The 21,570-nt window shown below is 31.5% G+C and overlaps 1 protein-coding gene across 1 annotated transcript in view; it reads right to left on the bottom strand.

Moving 5' to 3' along the window:
* The window catches only part of LOC129915294 (methionine--tRNA ligase, mitochondrial), an 87,411-nt gene extending 69,918 nt beyond the window's left edge, over positions 1–17,493 (bottom strand). Inside the window, exons 1-5 of the mRNA XM_055994782.1 lie at positions 17,277–17,493; positions 16,925–17,205; positions 16,451–16,870; positions 8,822–8,915; positions 8,571–8,741 (exon numbers count right to left, since the gene is read on the bottom strand). Coding sequence (XP_055850757.1) covers positions 8,571–8,741; positions 8,822–8,915; positions 16,451–16,870; positions 16,925–17,205; positions 17,277–17,370 — 1,060 coding nt within the window. The 5' untranslated portion in view covers positions 17,371–17,493. The remainder of the gene's footprint in view (positions 1–8,570; positions 8,742–8,821; positions 8,916–16,450; positions 16,871–16,924; positions 17,206–17,276) is intronic.
* Between the last annotated feature and the right edge of the window lie 4,077 nt (positions 17,494–21,570).

Below are 21,570 nucleotides of genomic sequence, written 5' to 3'. Positions count from 1 at the left end.
TTCCAACAACTACTGGAGTGACACAGGGATCAATTTTTGGACCTCTTTACTTCTCTTTATTATTTTCTCAAAGATTTTAGAATCCAATATTTAAATATTTATGATGTTCAACTATTTAAAAGTTGCCCTCTTGAACAGATAGAAGGGTGTGCTATATAACATTTTGAAAAGAGACTTTAAAGATATTTCGGAATAGTCGAAGTTCGGAAAAAAATAGCTTGTTCTGATGACTATTATTTAAAATTTTAAATGTTTCTCATTTGTAGGAGAGTATTAAACCTTCATTATCTTCTTTCCTTAAGCTTACGAGTAAATAATTTACATATACCTTAACCCTTGACTTGTTATTCAGCAAGACCTTTTAAATTACACGTTCACTGTGGCGTATACTTACCTTTTTTATATATTTATATTATATTTTATTTTGTTATATTTTAAACTTCAAAACCTAAGTAGGCATAAATGTATCTTAGATAGTAAAAGTAGTATAGTATTTCTTACATTTCCTGAAAACTTAATGTTTTACATGTAGTCAAAAGTGGTTCGGATTAATAAGATTGATAAGGCAACTTTGTGATGTTACGGTCGAAACTCGAAAGACATAGCCTGATGCACGAAAATACCTCGGGCAACTTACTCAGACTTTCGCTTTTGTAGAGATACAATACAACAATAAATTGATTTCCACACCTACAAACTCAGAAGTGGACTTAGCGGCTTTCAGTTAACCAAACTGATCATGTAGCAATTGACACTAGAAATTCTTAAAATATTCTGAATGTCTGAAAGTTTAGAAGAACTAAAATTGAAGCAAATCACAATTTTGTTGCTAAGCTTTCGATATGGATATATCTGTGGCTTACTTGATAAAGAAAGATGTGGCTGTGATTTAAATTTAAAAACTTCAAATTCGTGCGTCACTAAATTGCATAGATTTCCATCAGCAAGATAAATTGCATTTTAATAAACAGATATTCAAGTTAAATACCCTTTAAGGATACATTATCAAAAAAACGTTCCACACACACACTAAACGTCTGCGGCAATGATTAATTCACAGATAGAACTTATTCCAACCCAAACAGTTTACTCATTGAAATTGATTCCCTTGACACGAAATGGTTTATTTCCACCCAATCTCACTCTCTCTCTCGATATAGTGTTTGCCAAAAATCAATTTCAATATCTTTTACAATGCACATCCAAAGCTCCTATACCAAGTTCCAAATAATAAAACGCACCACAAGAAACAGGATTCAATCTCTTGAGGATGTTTTCTTCTTCTTCGTCAAGAAGAATATATTTTCTTTTCCTCTTAAATTCAACCTTCTGTGGGTTTATCTTCGAAATATAGTGAAGCTTGTCGCCGTTTTCTTCTGCAAGTCGTCGGTCGTCGTTATCATCTTCAACCCCCAAACACCTATCCTCAATACGACCATCATCTTGCCGGGTGTGTTAGTTGGAATTTACAAATTGCAGTTCAAATAGCTTGAGCGGATTGTACAATAGATGTGTGTTAGTAGAAGGAAACATATATCTTCGCCAGCTGAATCGTGGGTGTCACCTACAGTTCTTTGGCTCTATACAAGATGAGGAAGAGTTAAAAAGAAGGAAAAAAGAAGGATGTGTTAGCAATGTTCATGAGTTGAGAGTTGTTTTGTTCCAATTCAACAACTAATGGTATATGGCAGAGTGTCGGTGTCAATCGATCCTGGATGTTGCCTCATGCTGCCTTGATGATGGTAAAGGCAAGAATCGAACTCCAAAGAATAGTGTTTGCACAGCATTTCAATGTGATTTGTGTCTTCTGGCGGAAAATGATATCCTCTGGAAAATATTTTATTCCATTTTTACTTTATTTTATACGAATCACAAATACTGAATTCTTGAGTTTAGAAATATACACAAATTGAGAACTGTTATTGAATTCAAAATCATTCTGAGTTGTGTAAGGAGTCACAGTCACACTCTCTTGGACATGGATAGACAGGACATGAAGAAGAAGTATTTGGTAGACAGAAAAGAGGTGGTATAATCGTCCCTCCTTATTGATAAATGGAGACTCTACCCAAACTGAAACATTTACTGTTCTATAAGGAATGATATGTTTTCAAGATTCAAGAGGTGTTTCAGTTTCGTTTTTGAAGAAGGTTCATTGAATCATTTATTGTCAGAGCTCATCAGAGTGGTGTTATTTACTCTTCTTTTTGTGCATCATGGGATAATGATTTTAAAAGTTTTCTTCTTTGGTTTATTTTATGATTTTGGGTTTTTTTAAGCTGAGCACGTTTCGTGTCTTTGTTAACAATTTTCAGTTTGTTATTTTTTTTTTTAATGGGTTTTCGTATATTGAAATCATCATTGTTTTAATGTGTGCTGGATTTAAATGGTTTCGTTTTAAATGTTATTCGTTTTTAGATAGATTTATCACAGTTGTCTGTACAACATCATTTTTAATACGCTTTTACCTAATAGCTTCACTTGTAACTAATGTCGAATTCCTAAACCCTCTGTCGGCACACGGGTGCGAATTTGGCAGGGCAAACATTTAAAGTGGTCACAAAAAAGTGTCTTTATAAGGGTGAAAATACATTTTTTTGAATTGTGACTACAATATTCGAATTCCTCGGAATATTCTACATCAATTTCATATATGAATCTCTATAAAATAGTGAGACCGAAAAAAGTTCTAGCGACATGAAAAAGTATAAACCAAAATTGGCAAAAAAGAGATGTGCCTACAGAGGGTTAAAAATAAAACGAATTAAAATCGATATTGATGCGATTTATTTGTCGTAAACAATGTGCCGAGCATAATTTATACTAACAAAAAATAGCTTCTTGGAACTCAATGTTGACCAACTTTCAATTGACGTATATAGAACTGAAACTTTGTACACACATTAAGTTCGGATTGACAAAAAACCATGCAGAGATCCGCTTTTTTTTAGGTGGTCTTTTTTTCCGTTTAGCAATCGTGTTAATAGTACAAAATCCCAGGAATAATATATACATACATATTACATATCCTCATCTCTATCTATAAAATTGTCAAGATTATGTGATAGATAATGTGGGCTATGATAAATTGAACGTGTACTAATTAGCTAAACCCTGGTTTTATGGCGGTAAATCATGTAAATTATAATTACATTTATAAAATTATTTTATAAAAATAATAATTCTCTTTCAAATTAAAATAACTTTAAAATAACCGGCAGACGGCTTATAAGCCATGCTTGTATATCTTTTATTTAATTATAAGTTTGTATCTTTTATTAGAAAAAATAAAGATTAATAATAACAATAATAATAATAATAATTACATTTAGATAAATTTATTAAAAAAATTTCTAAGACAATAACCTACATACAGAATTGTTGTTGTATCCAATTATTGTAGAAAATTATAAAAAAAAAAATAAATAAATAAAATTCATTCATTGTAGTGAACGAAAACATAAGATGATAAAATTTAAAATACACTGAACGAAAAAAAGCCAATATTTTATGAACTGGTTGCGATAGAACTTTTTTCTATCTGTTTTTAGAACAGTCATAAGTGTAGCTATCAGCCGTTATAGGGTTGTCCATTCTCTATCGGACACCCTGTATATATTCAGACCTATTCTAAACAAAAATTCCCAGGGAAATGGTTTGGGGAGAAGGGTCCCAATCGGAAAATTGGTGAAAATTTCCATTTTTTTTTTGCTTTCCCCATATTCTTAACCATTGAAGAACGGAATTCAAGCTAAAAAAAAAAATAATGAAATTTCAGGAACTTTTCAGTTGGGAGTTTTTTTTTTCAGAATAGGCCTGATTATGAATTTATGATGATTACAACTCAACTTCAACTTTTTGAATAGTTATACCTAAGAAACGGTGGGTCTTTCTTACGAAAAAAAGTGTCATAACACTTTTTATATATAATAGTCTAATCTACAATTCTTTGAAAATTTTTTGATAAGACTTACCGTTTGGTGAAAATCGTGAAAAAACCAGTTTTTGTGACCTTTGACCCCAAGTAAATTTTTTTCCAGGTCTCAGATCGATGAGGACTTTTAGATTTAATTTATGATGGTGTTTCCAACAATCCTTTCAAATTTCAGCTTGCTGGGAATTAATGTAACCTCGGATGTCTAAATTGACCGGACTATTATTTTTTACGTTGCCTTATTTTGAGGAAAAATAATAAAGAAAAAAAATTAATTCATAGATTTCGGACAATTTTCTGAATGGTAGCATCCGAATGATAGGTACATCCATTAACAGCAAACCCAGAAAAATCTGCAATATAGCGTTACGCTTTATTTTTCTTTAAGATTTAACTATTCTTAAATTAAATTCTAAATCTCATTCAAATCACAAAAACCTTTTACAAGGGCGCAAATAATACTCAATAAACAAGTTCAAAAGAAACTTTATGCTTTATTTAAAGAAATCATGTCTCTCCAACCCTTGAACTTTTTTAAACTTAGCTGTTTTTCATTCAAAATAGATAGTCTTTTGCAATTCCCTCAATTTTTGTACAGTTTATATTTTTTGCAATAAAATCCAAAGAGAATTAGGTGCTTCTTTGTATTCACTTTCGTTCTTTTAATTACCTTATCCTATTAAGATGGATGATAAGATCTCCTTCGGAATTCAAATTCTTCAACAAAACAAAATACACACAAAAAAATCTTTAGAAATCTCCTCTTTTCCATTGAAAGAGATTACTTCACGAGAAATACTCTCCTTTTTTTAGATTTCGAAATGAGAAAAAAAAAAAAACAGAATCCCCATAGACAAAATAAAAGTATAATAATCATTCAAAGGATGTTCACTATAACATCCAATTTAAATTGCGTGACACTTCCTTCAGGATGTGCAAGTGCATCCGGCGAGTGTGGAGTGGAGTACACGTTGCTTGGTGTTTGTTGGATCCAACATGCTGATGGCAGAATGCACACTGGTACACTGCAGCAACATCTGAATTGAACAAGTACACAAGAGTTCGTGAACCCACTTCTAATAGGGGTAACCAGATGATTTAAGCCGCACTTGTTGAGGTGACGACACCACTAACGTATACGCCTCAGCGCATTAAAATGGATTTTCTGTGGCTTTTCAGGGAAACCCTGCCGTCAGCATCAGAACTATTCAGAGACAAAATAAAAATACAAAAATAAAAATAAAAAAATATGAAGAAGAATCCTCTCCACCGCCAGATGCAGTATGCTGTGTGGATTTACCACATCAACTAATTGGTAATCCCTCGGTGCAAGGAAGGAACAATTGCAGTCATGTTGAGGTAGTTAAGCAGAAGCGTTTCTATCGTCCTCGTCGTCGTTGTGAAATCTCAAAACAAATTCCATCTTACTTCTTAAGAGATAAGAGAGATGGTTTGCAGATGCGAAATTTTGCACCATATTTCCCCATATTCTATGCTCACTTCAAATCATGTCAAAACCGAGTCCTTCAATTAAATTCAATTTGATGGAAATTTCCTCAAGGTGGCGTTAATGGAACCAAAGAAGCTGTCGTACGAAAATTTTGTTATCTATGAAAGGAGTTTTTCTAGTTTAAAATGGTTTCACACGCAATGCATAAATGTATTCGTTGTGTTGTGTCTTGGTGTCCTGAAAAGTGTGTGTCCCTGACTCACAAGGTAAAAGTGTCAACATAAATTTTAAAGTTATTTAAAGGGACTAAAATATTTTGTCATTTTATTAAAGTGAAGGATTTTTCGGTAAATAGTTTTGACTTGTTTGTTTTATCATAAAATAAAGATTAATTGAACAGAACAAGCTTACTACATTTTTAAATTTAATAATAGAAAAGGATCTTTTATCGGCTTCATTAAATACCTTACTGAAAATAAAAAACGTACGAACTCTTATTATCCACGGCTGTTATGATTTTTTTTCGAATTCTATTTACTCCCGTTTTTTCAAATTTTAGCATTCCGAATTCCGTATTCGAACACATTTTGTGAATTCATAGGTGTTTCGAAAAACGAACGGACCTACAATCCGAAAAAAAAATTGCCTTTTTCGATCCGGGTATAGCAGTTTGTTGCCTGAAAAACAAAATGTAAACTAAACTCCAAAAAATTTCGCTAATTATTATCTATTACTATGCTTAGTAGGTAGCACAAGTAAAATTATATACAAAATTAACAAATTAAAAAAAAAATTGATACACCGTAAAAAGTCAAAAAGTTTCCTCTCGTAATAAGGATGTAAACTTCACTCAATAAAACACCCTTTTAATCAATGGCTCATTTTTTTTTTTTTTTTGTAGATGACAAATTAGCAGTTTCCACTAAAGTTCTTACGCGTAGTAAACGAATAATGAATGTCATCATTTCTTAAAAAAAAACACCCTTTCACTCAAGATAATTTTATAGGCTTTTTAGATTCTTAGATTTTAAAAATTAACAAAAATAACAGCTGGTATGAAGCCTTATTCATACATACATAACTCAACCCCTCAAAAAAGCACCCTTTCGCCAAAAATAATTTTGAGAACCCATCACTTCTATTTTAGCGGGATCATGGATTTATTCTTATTTGCTTAAAACTAGTGATTCAACTATGAGGGTTTAAGTCGGAAATAAACGACGATAATCACGGTATGGATTGTTCTTTTCTAAGAGCAACTTAATTCAATTCAATTGGGTAATACATTTTATGATATTGCCTTCTTAACTTTTTTCTCAGGATCTTCTTTTTAAACATCGCAATTCTTAATTATCCTGAATTTTTTTACCTGTCCGAAGCCTTTGGTAACATTTTTCTACTCTTAATCTACGTCATTATTATAGCCCCTAATCACAAAAAACAGCACCACTCAAGACGATGCAAAACTTGCCTCCAGTTTACTAGATTCGTGTGCTACTTCCCAGCTTTATTAGTTTTCATAATTTTTTCGGGGTCTCAAATTTCAGATCAATAACACTGGTCGGCAACGAAAATAGAGCAGGAAGCAAACCGTAATTTAGTAAAGGATTTTTGTGTGCTGAGTCCGAATCCGAAGTCAAAATTTCACTGGCACGTCACGTTTTTGAAAGATTTGAATATTAACAGGTCAAAAAACGTTTTTTGGGTACATTATTGATGTCAAATTACATCACCGTTAAGTTATTTTTTTTTTTTGCAAAACTACTTATGCAATCTCGAAACGCCTTATTAAAACGTCCTTAAGGTACTTATTTTTTTTTTCAAAATTATTTTTTTTTCTCGAAGATATTGAAAAAAGAAATTTATGATAAATACCTCAAAATCTTGCTTGTTTTTTCCAAAGTAATGAATGGTTTTTTGAACCAAATTCCAGTTTCTTATTTGGACTTAAAAAAAGCAACAATATTACGGAAAAATATATGTTTTTGACTAAAAATCAAAAAGAACTTAATTGAAAATTAGTTTTTGGGAGTTTATAGCGAAAATAGTGATGAGTGTAGCTCCAAAACTAGACGTGATAGAATAAATCTGTAAACAGTTTTGAATTCAGCACTTTAAAGTCAATTAAAATGACCTTATAAAGTTCTTGCTCCCGACTTTTTTTTGTTTTTCGCCGACCAGTGTAATTTTTGATATAAAATACTCTTGAATGCTTTCCTCGAAGTCCGTAAACCTTTAATTGCGTTTTAAGAAATTTTCTTAATCCGCTTGTATTTTAAAAACGCCTTAATAATAAGATTTTTTAATTCTACATAATCGTTTTTAATATTAAAGTTTCACAAAATTTAATACAAAAAGACCTTGAATTAAGAACTTCAAACAAATTATCTTAATTGAACCAAAACAAGTTCATGCACTTTAAACTTCAACAACAAAAAAATCAATTGAAGTCACTACTTTTATTTGGAAAAGTTTTTCAAAATTTTGCTTAAACTTTCCACCATTTGTGTGCGGTCTTATGCAAATTTGAGATTTTAACGTTTACTCATTTTCAAAACCATAAAGCGTACCAAAATAGCTGACTAATAGTTTCACTTGAGTTACCTATCCAAATATAAAATTTTCACCTCACAAGTTCAAGATCTCTGAACTCTCTGGTATCCTCTTTCGCTCTCTTGAGAGAAAGTGGCAAAGTTTTTAGTTAAGAAAATTGAATTTCTTCACAATATTTAATATTTGCTTGTCCCAAACCGCAAAAACTTTTCATTGCACTTCCTTCAAAGGAGTAAACAATATTAAAATTTAAAATAAAAAAAAAAACACTTTCATTAAATTTTCTTCGAAGGTAAAAGTTGCCAGAGTCCTTCAAAAGCAACTTTAAGAACGATGGAAGTGGAAATGGGATTTGAGACGTGCAATTCATCCATGAAAAAATGGTGTGATGCACCTTGTGATGATGATGACGTCCTTTTCATGTCATGCACTTCATCATCAACTTTTTCTTTTTTTTTGGAAAACTTACAAAAATAAAACTACAAAATTAACAACAAAGTTTGTTGTTGTTGAAGCGGATGAATAGTATGATTAAGGTTGCTTATACAGGCTCCTGACAACTTCCATTGGGGATTTTCTTTGAAACTTTAACCTAATGAAATGTTTAAACATAGTAGAGTGGTTGGTACTCACTGCCGTCACTGTGAGCAACTCCTTCTCGCAAAAGAAAATATCGTAATCCTTCCATTGTATAAATTTGTGATGCTTCCATTGGGTCGACTACATTAAATTTACTCTTTGACATCTTCTGGCCGTCAACAGTCCAGTGTGAGTGTACGAACAATTGCTGAGGTGGTTCTAAACCTGGAAAATGATTTTAATTTGATTAGTTTGTGGGTGGGGGCAAAGTTTTGTGGTTTGTTTTCTATTTTTGGGAAGCTTACCTGCAGCAATTAGAAATGCTGGCCAATATATGCCATGGAATTTTAGAATATCTTTTCCAATAACTTGAGTAGTTGGTGGCCATTTTTTTCGAAACTGAAATTGAAATAGAATAAAAAGTTACTTTCGTTGTAATGTACAAAAGGAATGTATGGTTATAAACAGAAATTTAAATAGAAAAAGTAATTTGAGTAAAGTAAGTTGTTATCTGCACCATAGCCGTATTTAGGGGGGGGGGGTTTGGGTGTTTAACCCCCCCCCCCCCCGAAATTTTTTTTCAGAAAATCAAAAGATACCTATATTATAAACATATACATTATACAAGTCTAATATGTGCAGCACTAAATGATTTGTTTTTGTATTTTAGTAATTTGATTACCTATATGAAAATCTCCCTTAAAATTACTACCAATTTTGCATCGTTGCAGAAGCTGTCGATGAAGTTTGTATAAAAGAAAACAAAAATTGTTTGGTCCATTACAAAGAGTTTTTATCTCTTTGACCATTTCCTTAAGCACTATGTTAATACCTTAAAATGCTCTTTTAAGAACCCTTTAAATGCCACAAGTACTTATGCAGGGTTTTTGGTGCCGAGACTAAACTATGCTTTTTCAAAGGGTTTCGGTGGCCGAACTCGAATCCAAAGACGGGAAATATTACCTTTAATTTTATTTAAATCTTTCAGACATCTTTTCTACTGTCCGAGATATCTTCAGTTGCTTTTATTACCCACTTTTGTTCTATGTTAACCTTAAATCCAATATGTAAGCGAAAATAAATGTATCGATTTATTCAGAGACTGTAGTACCTACCAACGCTAGGAAATAACCTCGAAAACTGGTAAAAAGCGGGATTTTCGATTTTCTAACGGGAATATCTCAAAAACGCGATGTGATAGAATTTTTCTGAGTTCCTAGCTACGGCTATGATCTGCACTACAAACACCGAAAACTCTTCTAACTGTTTACCATTAAAATGTTTGAATAAAAAAATGTAACACATACGCCACAGTGAACGTTTAAATTTAAACTTTAAAAATGGACGTTATTATTGAAGTTATTATATTATTATTACATAAGCCTCGGGCCTTATTCAACTTTAAAGGAAAACGTCAGTGTTGGTGCTAGTGAAAAAGTAGATTAGGATTTTTCTTCCGAATAATGTTTTAAAAATTTTTACACAATTTCAATTAAAAATTTTGAGAAATGCTTAAATGCAATTTTTTACGACTTACGTACAAAGATTGCTTGTAGAGATGCTATTTTGTGATATTTTTGTTCTCACACTTAAATATTTGCCTCATAAAAGACTTAAGAAGTATTTTGCAACATATCATTCAATTATTGTTGATCAAACACACAATCTGCAAATTTGGCACCTTGTTGCGGTGTCATTTTAAAAATAACGCGCTTAAATTTCAAAAGCGACGTTCTTCAATATCGAAAATTATCACGGATGAACTGAATAATGTAAGTGGGGGCCGCCCTTTTATAGCAAAACGAGCTAGTTATAGAAATACTTAAATATTATAATACAATTTTGTTGTTATTTGAAAAATAAAGAACTAATTTTATAGGGTCACAAAACTCACAAAGCAACGAGGAGACAAGCTAAAAAGGCGACAATGTTAAAAAAAATTGAGGTCGTAAAATTTTTATTTTTATAGATACCTTTTTCGAAACTTTTAAAAAAAAAAACTAAAAAAAACTTCCCATTTTTGTTTTCCAAAAATTTGTTTCAATATAATTTTTTGACCACATACACATACATAAATATTCTGTGTTTCAGTGTTTTACAGTGTCTAATAAAATTTTATCTGTTTCAAAGATATTGCAAGTCCCAAAAATTACAAAAAAAAAAAACATACTGTCCCTCAAATTCAAAAACCAAAACAATACAAATGTGTTTAAATATTCAAACTAAACTGGTCGCAACTTTTATCAAAAAATATTCAAAAATGTAGATTTTAAAGTGAAAACATAATATTAAAAGTTAAGAAAAATGTCTTTTGGACAAAAAAAACTTTCAAATTAATACAAGTTAAAATATAAAACAGAAAGTTCATACAGTAAAACTTGAAATTTCGAATGCGAAATATCCAAAATTTGTTTCAGTTTTTTCTAGGGCTCTTCTTAAGTGTTCCAGACTTTCGCTTCATATGTAATATTGATTTTTAGTATGAAAAATTTCAAAAAATGTCTACATCTTTTTAGATCAATAAAAATGTTTTTAAATCCACTTTATCAAATTCATCTTTTGGTCTTTGAGAGAATATTTCTTCAGCGTCTTCAGCCAATAATAGAAGGGTTTCAAATTTAAATTAAGACAAGTCCTACCTGAAGGACTCTTTACCATTCTTAGAGAATATCTAGAGAACAGAATTTTCCACTTTAGACACGGAAATGATTACTCAGACTTTAGGGAAATAGTGGCTGGGGTACCACAAGGTAGTGTTTTAGGTGCCATCCTGTACCTTCTATTCACACGCGATATACCCCAAACTGAAAACACAATTGTAGCAACTTTTGCTGACGATACCGCAATACTTGCAGTAGGCAAAACAATTAACGAATCGACAAGTAAATTGCAAAATGCTCTTAATAATGTCAATGAATGGACCCAAACATGGCGAATAGCGCTTAACGAATTTAAGTCAGTCCACGTCGACTTTACGTATAAGAAAATAAATAGACTACCTGTTTTTATTAATACTACTCAGGTCCCATTTGCAAATGAGGCAAAATATCCCGGGATGACTCTCGACGCCAAATTAAAATGAAAACCGCATGTTCAAAATAAATGTGATCAGTTGAATATGAAATTAAGAGAAATGTACTGGTTGCTCGGACAACATTCTAGACCTAGTATTGAAAACAAATTATTATTTTACAAGCAAGTACTTAAGCCTGTCTGGACATAATGGTATTCAACTCTGGGATTATACGCGCGATACAAATTTAAATAGATTACAAACTTTTGAAAATAAATTATTAAGATCATTTGTAAATGCGCCGTGGTATATAAGAAACGAAGATCTTCACAGGGATCTTGGAATCCCCACTGTTCGCGAAGACATTAAAAACTTTTGCCAAAAAGCATAGAAAACGGTTAGTCGAACATACTAATAGAACAATACTAGAAATTCTCGACGAGGCAAATTTAGTACGACGTTTGCGAAGGACTAAACCTTCCGATTTGGTACAGTGAAATTTTTCAATTTAATTCCTTTATTTCCAAATATCGGCATTGATTAATATAAATTTTAATGTTTAAGAGATTTTATATGTTTAACTTCCTTTAAAATATTTTTTTGATAACAAAAGGAGATGGGGCGTTTTTGGGCCATGAGCGTACATTAATGAGACTAGTCTCGAATTGAAGCTGGAGCTTAGTATATTCAATATATGAAGTTTTTTTTTAAATCGAAAGTCAGGGTCCTGAGATATAAGGCTCCAAAGTTCGTTCTGATAACCATTTTCTGTCCCTTTTATATGCAAATATCATTAGAACTATAAGAGCTATATGTAAGTTTTTGATGTCAAATGAAAGGTTTTTTTTGTGCCTTTTCAACAATATATAACACATATTACACATAAAAAAGAAACGGCGAAAAAATAAAGAAAAAGTAAAATATTTATGAAAAAGAGAGTAATCCTGAACAAGTTTAAGGTTGACCTGAAAAAACGACAAAAACTAAGGATGAGGCTTTGTTCCTGAAAGCCTCTGCAATAATAATCCGCTTTTACCAAAATCGGATTAGATATTTTTTCGAGATATCCCCGTAAAAGGGTTTTTTTTTTGTGAAAAATTCATACCAAAGCAAGGCACGAGTACGATAACTTAGGCGCCGAGAATTGACAACGGCTATTTCTAGAGGTGTTCAAAACAAATATTTTTTCTTACGGGAGGGGGGGGGGGGCCAATGTCCCTCCCTTTAGGCGGGAGGGGCAATTTTCAAAAGAAATACTTGAAATCATAAAAAAATTATTAAAAAACAACGGCAACACTTACAGTTATCAATTATACTTTTTTCAAAAGCTAGAGTTATACACTTGATTTTAATTTTTAAATCAAGATATTTCAATCAATCGTTTTTGAAATAATCGATTTCAAAATCAACATTTGGGAAAAATAAGATTAAAAAAATACATTGGATACTATTTTTGTCAAGTTTTTCAATGAGAAATTGATTGATGAGTAAATTGTCTCAATAATTTCCTAATCAAACACTGAAAACCATATCTTCTTATGCCTTGCTTCTAGTTTTTGAGAAAAATGAAAAATAGAAAAACTAATTTCTTAATCAGATTTTTATTTTCTTGGCTGTTTACCATTATCAAAAATCAGAAAAGATCGATATTCATACATAGAGTCAGTAAAGAGCTTTGTTCTTCTTAAAAAAAAAAACTAGATTCCCATTGTACGCTCACCACAGGCGAGCCCTGATGGTGCAGAGAATAGTCCCCAAAAACTTAATCCACTGAAGGATTTGAAAAAAGTTTTCTTATTTTACAATTTTCTCAAAAACTAGAAAGCATAAGAAGATATGGTTTTCAGTATTTGATTAGGAAATTATTGAGACAATTTACTCATCAATCAATTTCTCATTGAAAAACTTGACAAAAATAGTATCCAATGTATTTTTGTAATCTTATTTTTCCCAAATGTTGTTTTTTTTTAAGAAGAACAAAGCTCTTTACTGACTCTATGTATGAATATCGATCTTTTCTGATTTTTGATAATGGTAAACAGCCAAGAAAATAAAAATCTGATTAAGAAATTAGTTTTTCTATTTTTCATTTTTCTCAAAAACTAGAAGCAAGGCATAAGAAGATATGGTTTTCAGTGTTTGATTAGGAAATTATTGAGACAATTTACTCATCAATCAATTTCTCATTGAAAAACTTGACAAAAATAGTATCCAATGTATTTTTTTAATCTTATTTTTCCCAAATGTTGATTTTGAAATCGATTATTTCAAAAACGATTGATTGAAATATCTTGATTTAAAAATTAAAATCAAGTGTATAACTCTAGCTTTTGAAAAAAGTATAATTGATAACTGTAAGTGTTGCCGTTGTTTTTTAATAATTTTTTTATGATTTCAAGTATTTCTTTTGAAAATTGCCCCTCCCGCCTAAAGGGAGGGACATTGACCCCCCCCCCCCCTCCCGTAAGAAAAAATATTTGTTTTGAACACCTCTAGAAATAGCCGTTGTCAATTCTCGGCGCCTAAGTTATCGTACTCGTGCCTTGCTTTGGTATGAATTTTTCACAAAAAAAAAAACCCTTTTACGGGGATATCTCGAAAAAATATCTAATCCGATTTTGGTAAAAGCGGATTATTATTGCAGAGGCTTTCAGGAACAAAGCCTCATCCTTAGTTTTTGTCGTTTTTTCAGGTCAACCTTAAACTTGTTCAGGATTACTCTCTTTTTCATAAATATTTTACTTTTTCTTTATTTTTTCGCCGTTTCTTTTTTATGTGTAATATGTGTTATATATTGTTGAAAAGGCACAAAAAAAACCTTTCATTTGACATCAAAAACTTACATATAGCTCTTATAGTTCTAATGATATTTGCATATAAAAGGGACAGAAAATGGTTATCAGAACGAACTTTGGAGCCTTATATCTCAGGACCCTGACTTTCGATTTAAAAAAAAACTTCATATATTGAATATACTAAGCTCCAGCTTCAATTCGAGACTAGTCTCATTAATGTACGCTCATGGCCCAAGTCCCATATAATTTTGCCCCATCTCCTTTAAACCATTACTTAAATGATTTAATTTAAAACAAATGTTATTTATTTATTTTTAAATATCATCAGTAGGAACATTTCTGAATATCTCTAGAACAACCTGGAGCAACTTTCAAAAATAAAATTTTCAAAAAAAGGGGAAAAACAAAAATCATTTGCCACCAATAGCTTGTTTTGCATCGCTAAATTGACTTTTTTGACTCTCTTCTCAATATTGAGCAGTTTTTTTTTTATCAAAAATGAGAACCAGATATTTTGCTTGATTAGTTAGAGTGAATATTTCATCGACTATGTTGTATCGAGTGGTTTAAAATCCGGAATCTTGTATTTCCTATTGAAAAGAACAAGTCCAAATTTATGGAGACTTATAACGAATCCATACCCTTAGCCCAGTGCATAAGCTTGTTTAAAGCTGTTTGAAGCAGTTTTTTTTAAATTTGTATTCGCGAAAGCAAGTTTTATTGAATAGGGCAGGGATGGCGAACCTTTTAAGAGCCTCGTGCCATTTAAAAAAAATATTTATTTGTGGTGCCTTTGGCGTGCCATACAGTTTTGATGTAATTTTTTTTGTGAACACTAGAAACAAAAATAATTAATTTTAAACTACGCAGCGTTTTATTTGTAAGCACACCTACTAATTTAAAATAACAGATTTATTCGTGTAGTTCGTTTTAATAAAAAATAAAATTTCAGATTAAAGATAGGTATAACTAAATAGCCACTTTTTTGGGAGATTTACAAAATTCTTTCTTTATAGCGCTATTACTTTTTGAAAAAAAAAAACTACAAAAATTGTTTTTGAAACAAAAAAATAAGCTTTCTGCATCATTGTTTCAAATTTTACATTCGGAAAAACTAAGTTTGAACAAAATGAATTTGAAATTTTTCACTTTTCAATTTTTAGATGTACCTCAACAAAATAAAACAAAGAAACAAAAAATAAAAAGTGAAAGAAATATTGTAGTGTGACTTCTCTTGTTGTGAACTCGATGCCAAGTAGTTTATATCAGGGCTACGTTTCGTCAGTTTAAGCAAAATGCAGGCTGAACTGAAAGACAAAGTTGGAATCATCTGACAATCTGCTTCTAAGCGAATCTTTAATGTTAAACATTTGGACAAATTATGACTCACAGACGTAAGTAGGTGAAAATATTGTCAAGATTTCCAACTTTTCCAATTTCATGTTTCCATTAATTTGGAATTGTTCGTCGTATTGCCCTCCACCCTCTCTAGTTCGATTGATTCCAACTCTTTCCTCGTTTCGACTAATATTTGAGCCTATATCGGACAAGTTTGAAATTCGTTCAGCTACATTTCAATTTCTTTAATTTACAACCAGTAAAATATAGACATGTTAAGTCTATCAAAGGATGTCGTATTAGGGTCCATAGGTTCTTTAATTTGTGAAAACCTAATTACCTACCGATAAAAACTATTAATTTTACTTCGTCTGGTTTTTCATGTAAATTTAATCCGTTCTTTAGAACGTGAGTATCTTCTTCTGCGAAGAAGAGATTTTTACAGTTTTACAAAATCTCAAGAAAAATTTTACTGGAGAAATCGTTGAATGTCGCTCAAATGGCAATTGGATTACTTAATTGGTGGCGTGCCGGAAATATTTTATGGCGTGCCACCAATGGCACGAGTGCCATTGGTTCGCCATCCCTGGAATAGGGCATACAAATGCGAGACTAGGATTAAACTCTTTTAAATTCAGTTGAAAATTTTTGTTGCAGAAAATTTAAATCTAGAATAAACCTCTATTGAGCCAGAAATGAATAGCATTTATAGAAGAATCATTTAACTTAGAGCACAAAAGTTAACAGTTAATAGGTATAGGACAATTCAAAACAAAAAATAAACTCACCATTTCATTTGGATAGCCCGCCGAAGTTAAATAATTTATCAATGCATCTAACCAAACATAAACAGTTTGACTATCATCATCTGGCACCGGAATAGCCCAATGAACTCTATTCGATGGTCTCGATATTGAAACATCTGGCAATGGTTCATTCAAATAATCTAGCAGAATCTTTTCGAATTTTGCCGGACGAATACGTCCACCTTGTTTCACCCAATAAATCACATCTTCTTGTAACTTGGACAAACTAAACATATAATTTGTCTCTTCTGTCCATTCGACAGGATGGCCAGATTCCAAAGAGCATTTGCTACCATCTGGATTAATTTTCAACTGACTATCTGTGAGGAATGTTTCATCTGAAACACAATACCATCCATTGTATTGAGATGAATGAATGTGTCCTCGAGATTTTAATTCATTCTAAAAGCAATGAAAGAAGTTACTCTGAATAAAAGACTACTTCAAGAAACCAACCCAAAAATGTCTCACAGCCTTTTTATGACGTTCTTCTGTTGTTCGAATAAAATCAGTGTGTTGGATTCGAGCTTCTTGGAACACATTTCTGTAACTTTGTGAAATGTTATCACAATACTTTCCTACAACAACTTTGTTATTGGCAGCAGCTTGTTGGATTTTTGTCCCATGTTCATCGGTTCCAGTGCAAAAATGTGATTCAACTTGGGGATTCTTTAAGCGTTGATAACGAACTATGGCATCAGCAATTACAGCTGAATACAAATGACCAATGTGAGGAGCTATTTTGGTTAGGAATCATATAAGTTTAGAAAGTTTTTGAAGCCGGCATGGAAGTCTCGACAAAACTTACAAGCATTTACATAAAAAATTGGTGTTGTCACGTAAATTGAATCAGTGGCTCTTGTAGAAAAGTTATTTATTTGAAGGAATTTTTTTAGAAACATGTTTATTTCATTTAAATAAAGGTGGAATTGTTTAATAAATAAATTATTTTTGTTCTAAAGGAAATAAAAACGAGCTGCTTCGTGTTGACATTTCACGAAAAACAAAACATCAAACAAGTGACAGCTGCAGATGACAGTAGCTGTCATTTTTCAGATGGTGGTTGTTGTTTATGATTAAATTGTTTGTGGTGTGACTAAATAGATGGCACTCAATTCGTATTGAAGAATTTTCATTAAAACTACTTTTTGTTTCCGGTTGTTAATTGATTTGAATTTTTTTCATGGAGTTACATTTAGTTTTTTTTTTTTTTTATGAAAAAAGTAAAATAGAGTTTTAACCCTCTGTAGACACACCTCTTTTTTGTGATGTGATAGGCACACCCCAAGTAACAATTTTACTTGCATAAGGTCCATTTTGTTCGATTCGACAAGCTATAGTTTGTATACGTTTAGTTTAAGGCTTACTTACGCAAGTCATCCATTTTGCAAAGAAAGGTAAGGAAAATAAAAAAATGTGTTCTTTTTCAATTAAAATAATATTCTCATCATTTCAGAACAACAGAAAAAGCAGTGGAATTTCCAAAAAAGGAAAAGAAACAAAATAGGAAAAAATTAAAATAAATAAAATAATATGTAGAAAATGCAAAACAGAAAAAATCAAAATAAAATAAAAAAATGAAATAAAATTCAATTAATTCTTTTTTTTTTATGCATAAATTCAACATCTTCTACAACACCTACAACAACTTCTATAAGGCCTTATTATAACATACTACGCAAGTAATCTGGTTTGTGCATTAGATAAACCCTCTGCAGGAAGACCTCCGTAAAAGGCCATTTTAAGCTGTTTGTCACAAGCTATTAGCTTGTGGATTACCTGTGAAGGAAAGTCCTTTGTAATTTCGGTAAAATGTGCCAAAATGATTTGCATAAGACCTGTCCTTCTTGTTATGAAAGCCAAAAAATAGCTTGCATTGACCCTTATGAAAGCTAAATTGTTACTTGGGACGGGTGCGAATTTGGTTCATACTTTTTCATGTCGCTACAACTTTTTTCGGTCTCAATATTTAATTTAATGCCAAATTCGCACCCGTGTGCCGACAGAGGGTTAATCTGACTTGTAAATCGGGTATTTGGTAGGCTAATTTATATATATAAAATGCTTCAAGGTCAGGGAAAGGGAAGTCTGCACTTGATTTTGTTAAAATTTCAATATGGCTTTTAAATCCGTGCACACTACGATGGACTAAATTTTTGCAATTACTGACATAGCTACGAATAGTATTGAAAAAAAAAATCAGACTTTTGGCAGGCTTTTAAACGTGATCTAAACGATTTTTATCATTCCTATAAATTTCTTCTTTATTTTGAATACTTGCATCATAATCGTTAAAAGGATAGACTAGATTATTCCGCCGGTTTTCGTTTTTTTACTTGCTCAATAGGGCAAGTATTGGTTTCGTGTAAAAAAAAAAATTCGAGGTTTTAATCAAAACTAACATTACGATGATGGAGAAGCCCAAAAAAGTGGGTTTCGTCATGACGTCCGTCGGTCTGTGCGTCGGTGCGTCCGTGCGTCCATCTGTACAAGTAGCTACAGCCTAAACGAGTGGACGGATTTTCTTGAAATTTGGTATGGATGTTTTTTTTGTAATTTCCAAGGTTGGTTTTTTTTGTTTTTTAATATCTCGCTTAGAACGTATACCTCCCATACAAAATTTTCGAGTTATTGCAATTTTATCGAAAACGGCTCTAACGATTTCGATTAAATTTAGCACACGTAATGCTGTATATAGTTTTAACATAACTGCGTTTTTAGTTTTTCTCAAAAAATACGGATAGTGGAAATATGGTCTTTATATTTTTTTAAATCGCGGATGTCGGCTCTTCCCGTACATTATTATGGACTTATTGCAATTTTCTCAAAAATGGCTCTAAGGATTTTGATAAAATTTTGCATACGTAATATTCAAAGTAATTGCAGTAAAACTGCGTTTTTAGTTTTTCTCAAAAAAGTCAAGTCAAATAAAAAAAAATTTTATTTAACTAACATTTGGCCTCCATGCCGGCTCTTCCCCTACATCAACCAAATTTCTTAAAAATGTATATAGAGGCAGCTCTAATAACCTACAAGTAAGCTAACATAAAAGTGCTTTGAACTGCAAGAGCAAGTACGTGCGGCCCCAGTCGTGCATTTTTTTTTTTTCTTTTTAAGTCGGGCTAAGAAACAGGTTTCTTTTTTCTTAAGATTTGACAAAAGAATTAAGAGAGCTTAACTTACCCTTAAGTATGGGTTTGGAAAATGAATCTTGCAAAAATTACATCTTTAGATATTTAGGTTTAGGACTCAGTGATTTATTTTTATAAAGTCTTTGTCTTTTTTTAAGGTCTTTGGTTGAGTTTGAGTATTTATTTCAAACATAACTCTCATTTTCTTTACTATAGAATCTATCTATATTAGTTCATAATAATATAATACATGTATATGTGTATTTTGTTTATTAAAAGAATTGTATTTAATGTATTTTGATGCGTTAAAAAAATCATCTTTTTCAGATGTAACACTGAATATCTCTAAGGTCCAATTTATTCATACTCCATTAAATTTAAAGTCGCCATTAAAAAAGGAAAATTTTAAAACTTGTATGCGATTTGACAGTTTTATAATTTTTAATGGAGCCTTTAAATATAATGGAGAGTGAATAAAATGGGCCTAAGTTTGTTAAACATAGACAATTATTTTTTAAACAGATTTATAGCTCCCAGAAATACCTTTCATTTGATACCAATGCGATAACTGTACGTTATTTATTACACATATCTTACGATCAATTGTTTTTAAAAAAAAAACAGCTGCAATCTTGATTTTGAGATCAGCAACTTCATCGTCAAATAACTCGACTTCCCCATGAACGATTTTGAAATTATTAAATACACATAACAAGCTTAACGCCAACTTTCATTTTGATACTAAACTCGCTTCTGTACACTCGGCATAGCCGTAGCTAGGACTTCATTTCGGGGGGGGTTAGCTCAGACCAAACAAAATTTTTTTTTAGAAATCACAATACTTTGTATCAACTATATGTAACTGCAGTCGATTCTAAATCCCGCTAAATCAAATAGTCATTTGAACTGTGTAGAAGCGAAAAATTTGCCAATATCCTTTTTAAGTATTTTTTAGGAGAGGAATTCGTAGTTAAAAGTTTAAAAAAGCCCTGCTTACGGTAAACGAATTTTAAATTTTAACCATTCTAAGGCTTTATAAAAAAAATTATTTCGTAAGATTTATTATATAAAACATTGAAAAATGGACTTTTTCTTGCACTGAAATTTTGTAGCAGAAAATTGACAGGTACATTCTATCTATTGAGTTCTAAATAAAATTAGCAATACTTAAAAACCAAAATTTTAAATAATCCAAGTTGTTTCACATGAGCTAATTACACTGGTCAACAAGGTTTTTGTTACAGAAACCAGGGTATACTTTTCTATAGGCTGAGCTCGAATCCGAAGTCAGAAAAATTCTATCACATCACGTTTTGGAGATATTCCCGTTAGAAAATCAAAATGCCCATTTTTACCAGTTCTCAACGTTATTTTTTAGCGTTTACTTATTTTTTTTTAAATTAAATTTGTAACAGTTTCTAAAAGAATTGTGTCATAATTTGAAAGCGATTGGTACAGAACTTTTCGATATTTGCTATTAAAAGCAAATAAATATGAGATGCCCCAAACACTTTGATTTCAAGTTATACGGCCCTATTCTGCTATTCGATTCACGTGAGTCGAAAGATTCCCTTCCTTTATAACAAGAAATTGGCTTTGAAAAACTTCTAATTTTCGACAGCAAAGTGTTGTTTCTGCCGGTTTTAGAAACTCTAAAGAAAAAAAAAAATTCTAAGTATAGTTTTTACCGCCTTTTAAACGCCTCTTATTTTTGAGTTTCACGTGAATCGAATAGCAGAATAGGGCCGATAATTTCTCGAGGAAGAAAAAAGATATTTAAAAGATTTAAACGGATTTAGAGAGACAAAACTTAATTCTTTTAGAAACTGTTACAATTTCAATTTAAATTCAATTTTAAAAAATAAGTAAACGCTAAAAAATAACCCTGAAAACTGGTAAAAAGCGGCATTTTCGATTTTCTAACGGGAATATCTCAAAAACGTGATGTGATCGAATTTTTCTGACTTCGGT

This window comes from Episyrphus balteatus, chromosome 3 (assembly GCF_945859705.1).
Source record: "Episyrphus balteatus chromosome 3, idEpiBalt1.1, whole genome shotgun sequence".
In the NCBI taxonomy this organism is placed as follows: domain Eukaryota; kingdom Metazoa; phylum Arthropoda; class Insecta; order Diptera; family Syrphidae; genus Episyrphus; species Episyrphus balteatus.
Note: the sequence above shows the minus strand (reverse complement) of the source record. Positions and strands in the feature narration are given on the sequence as shown.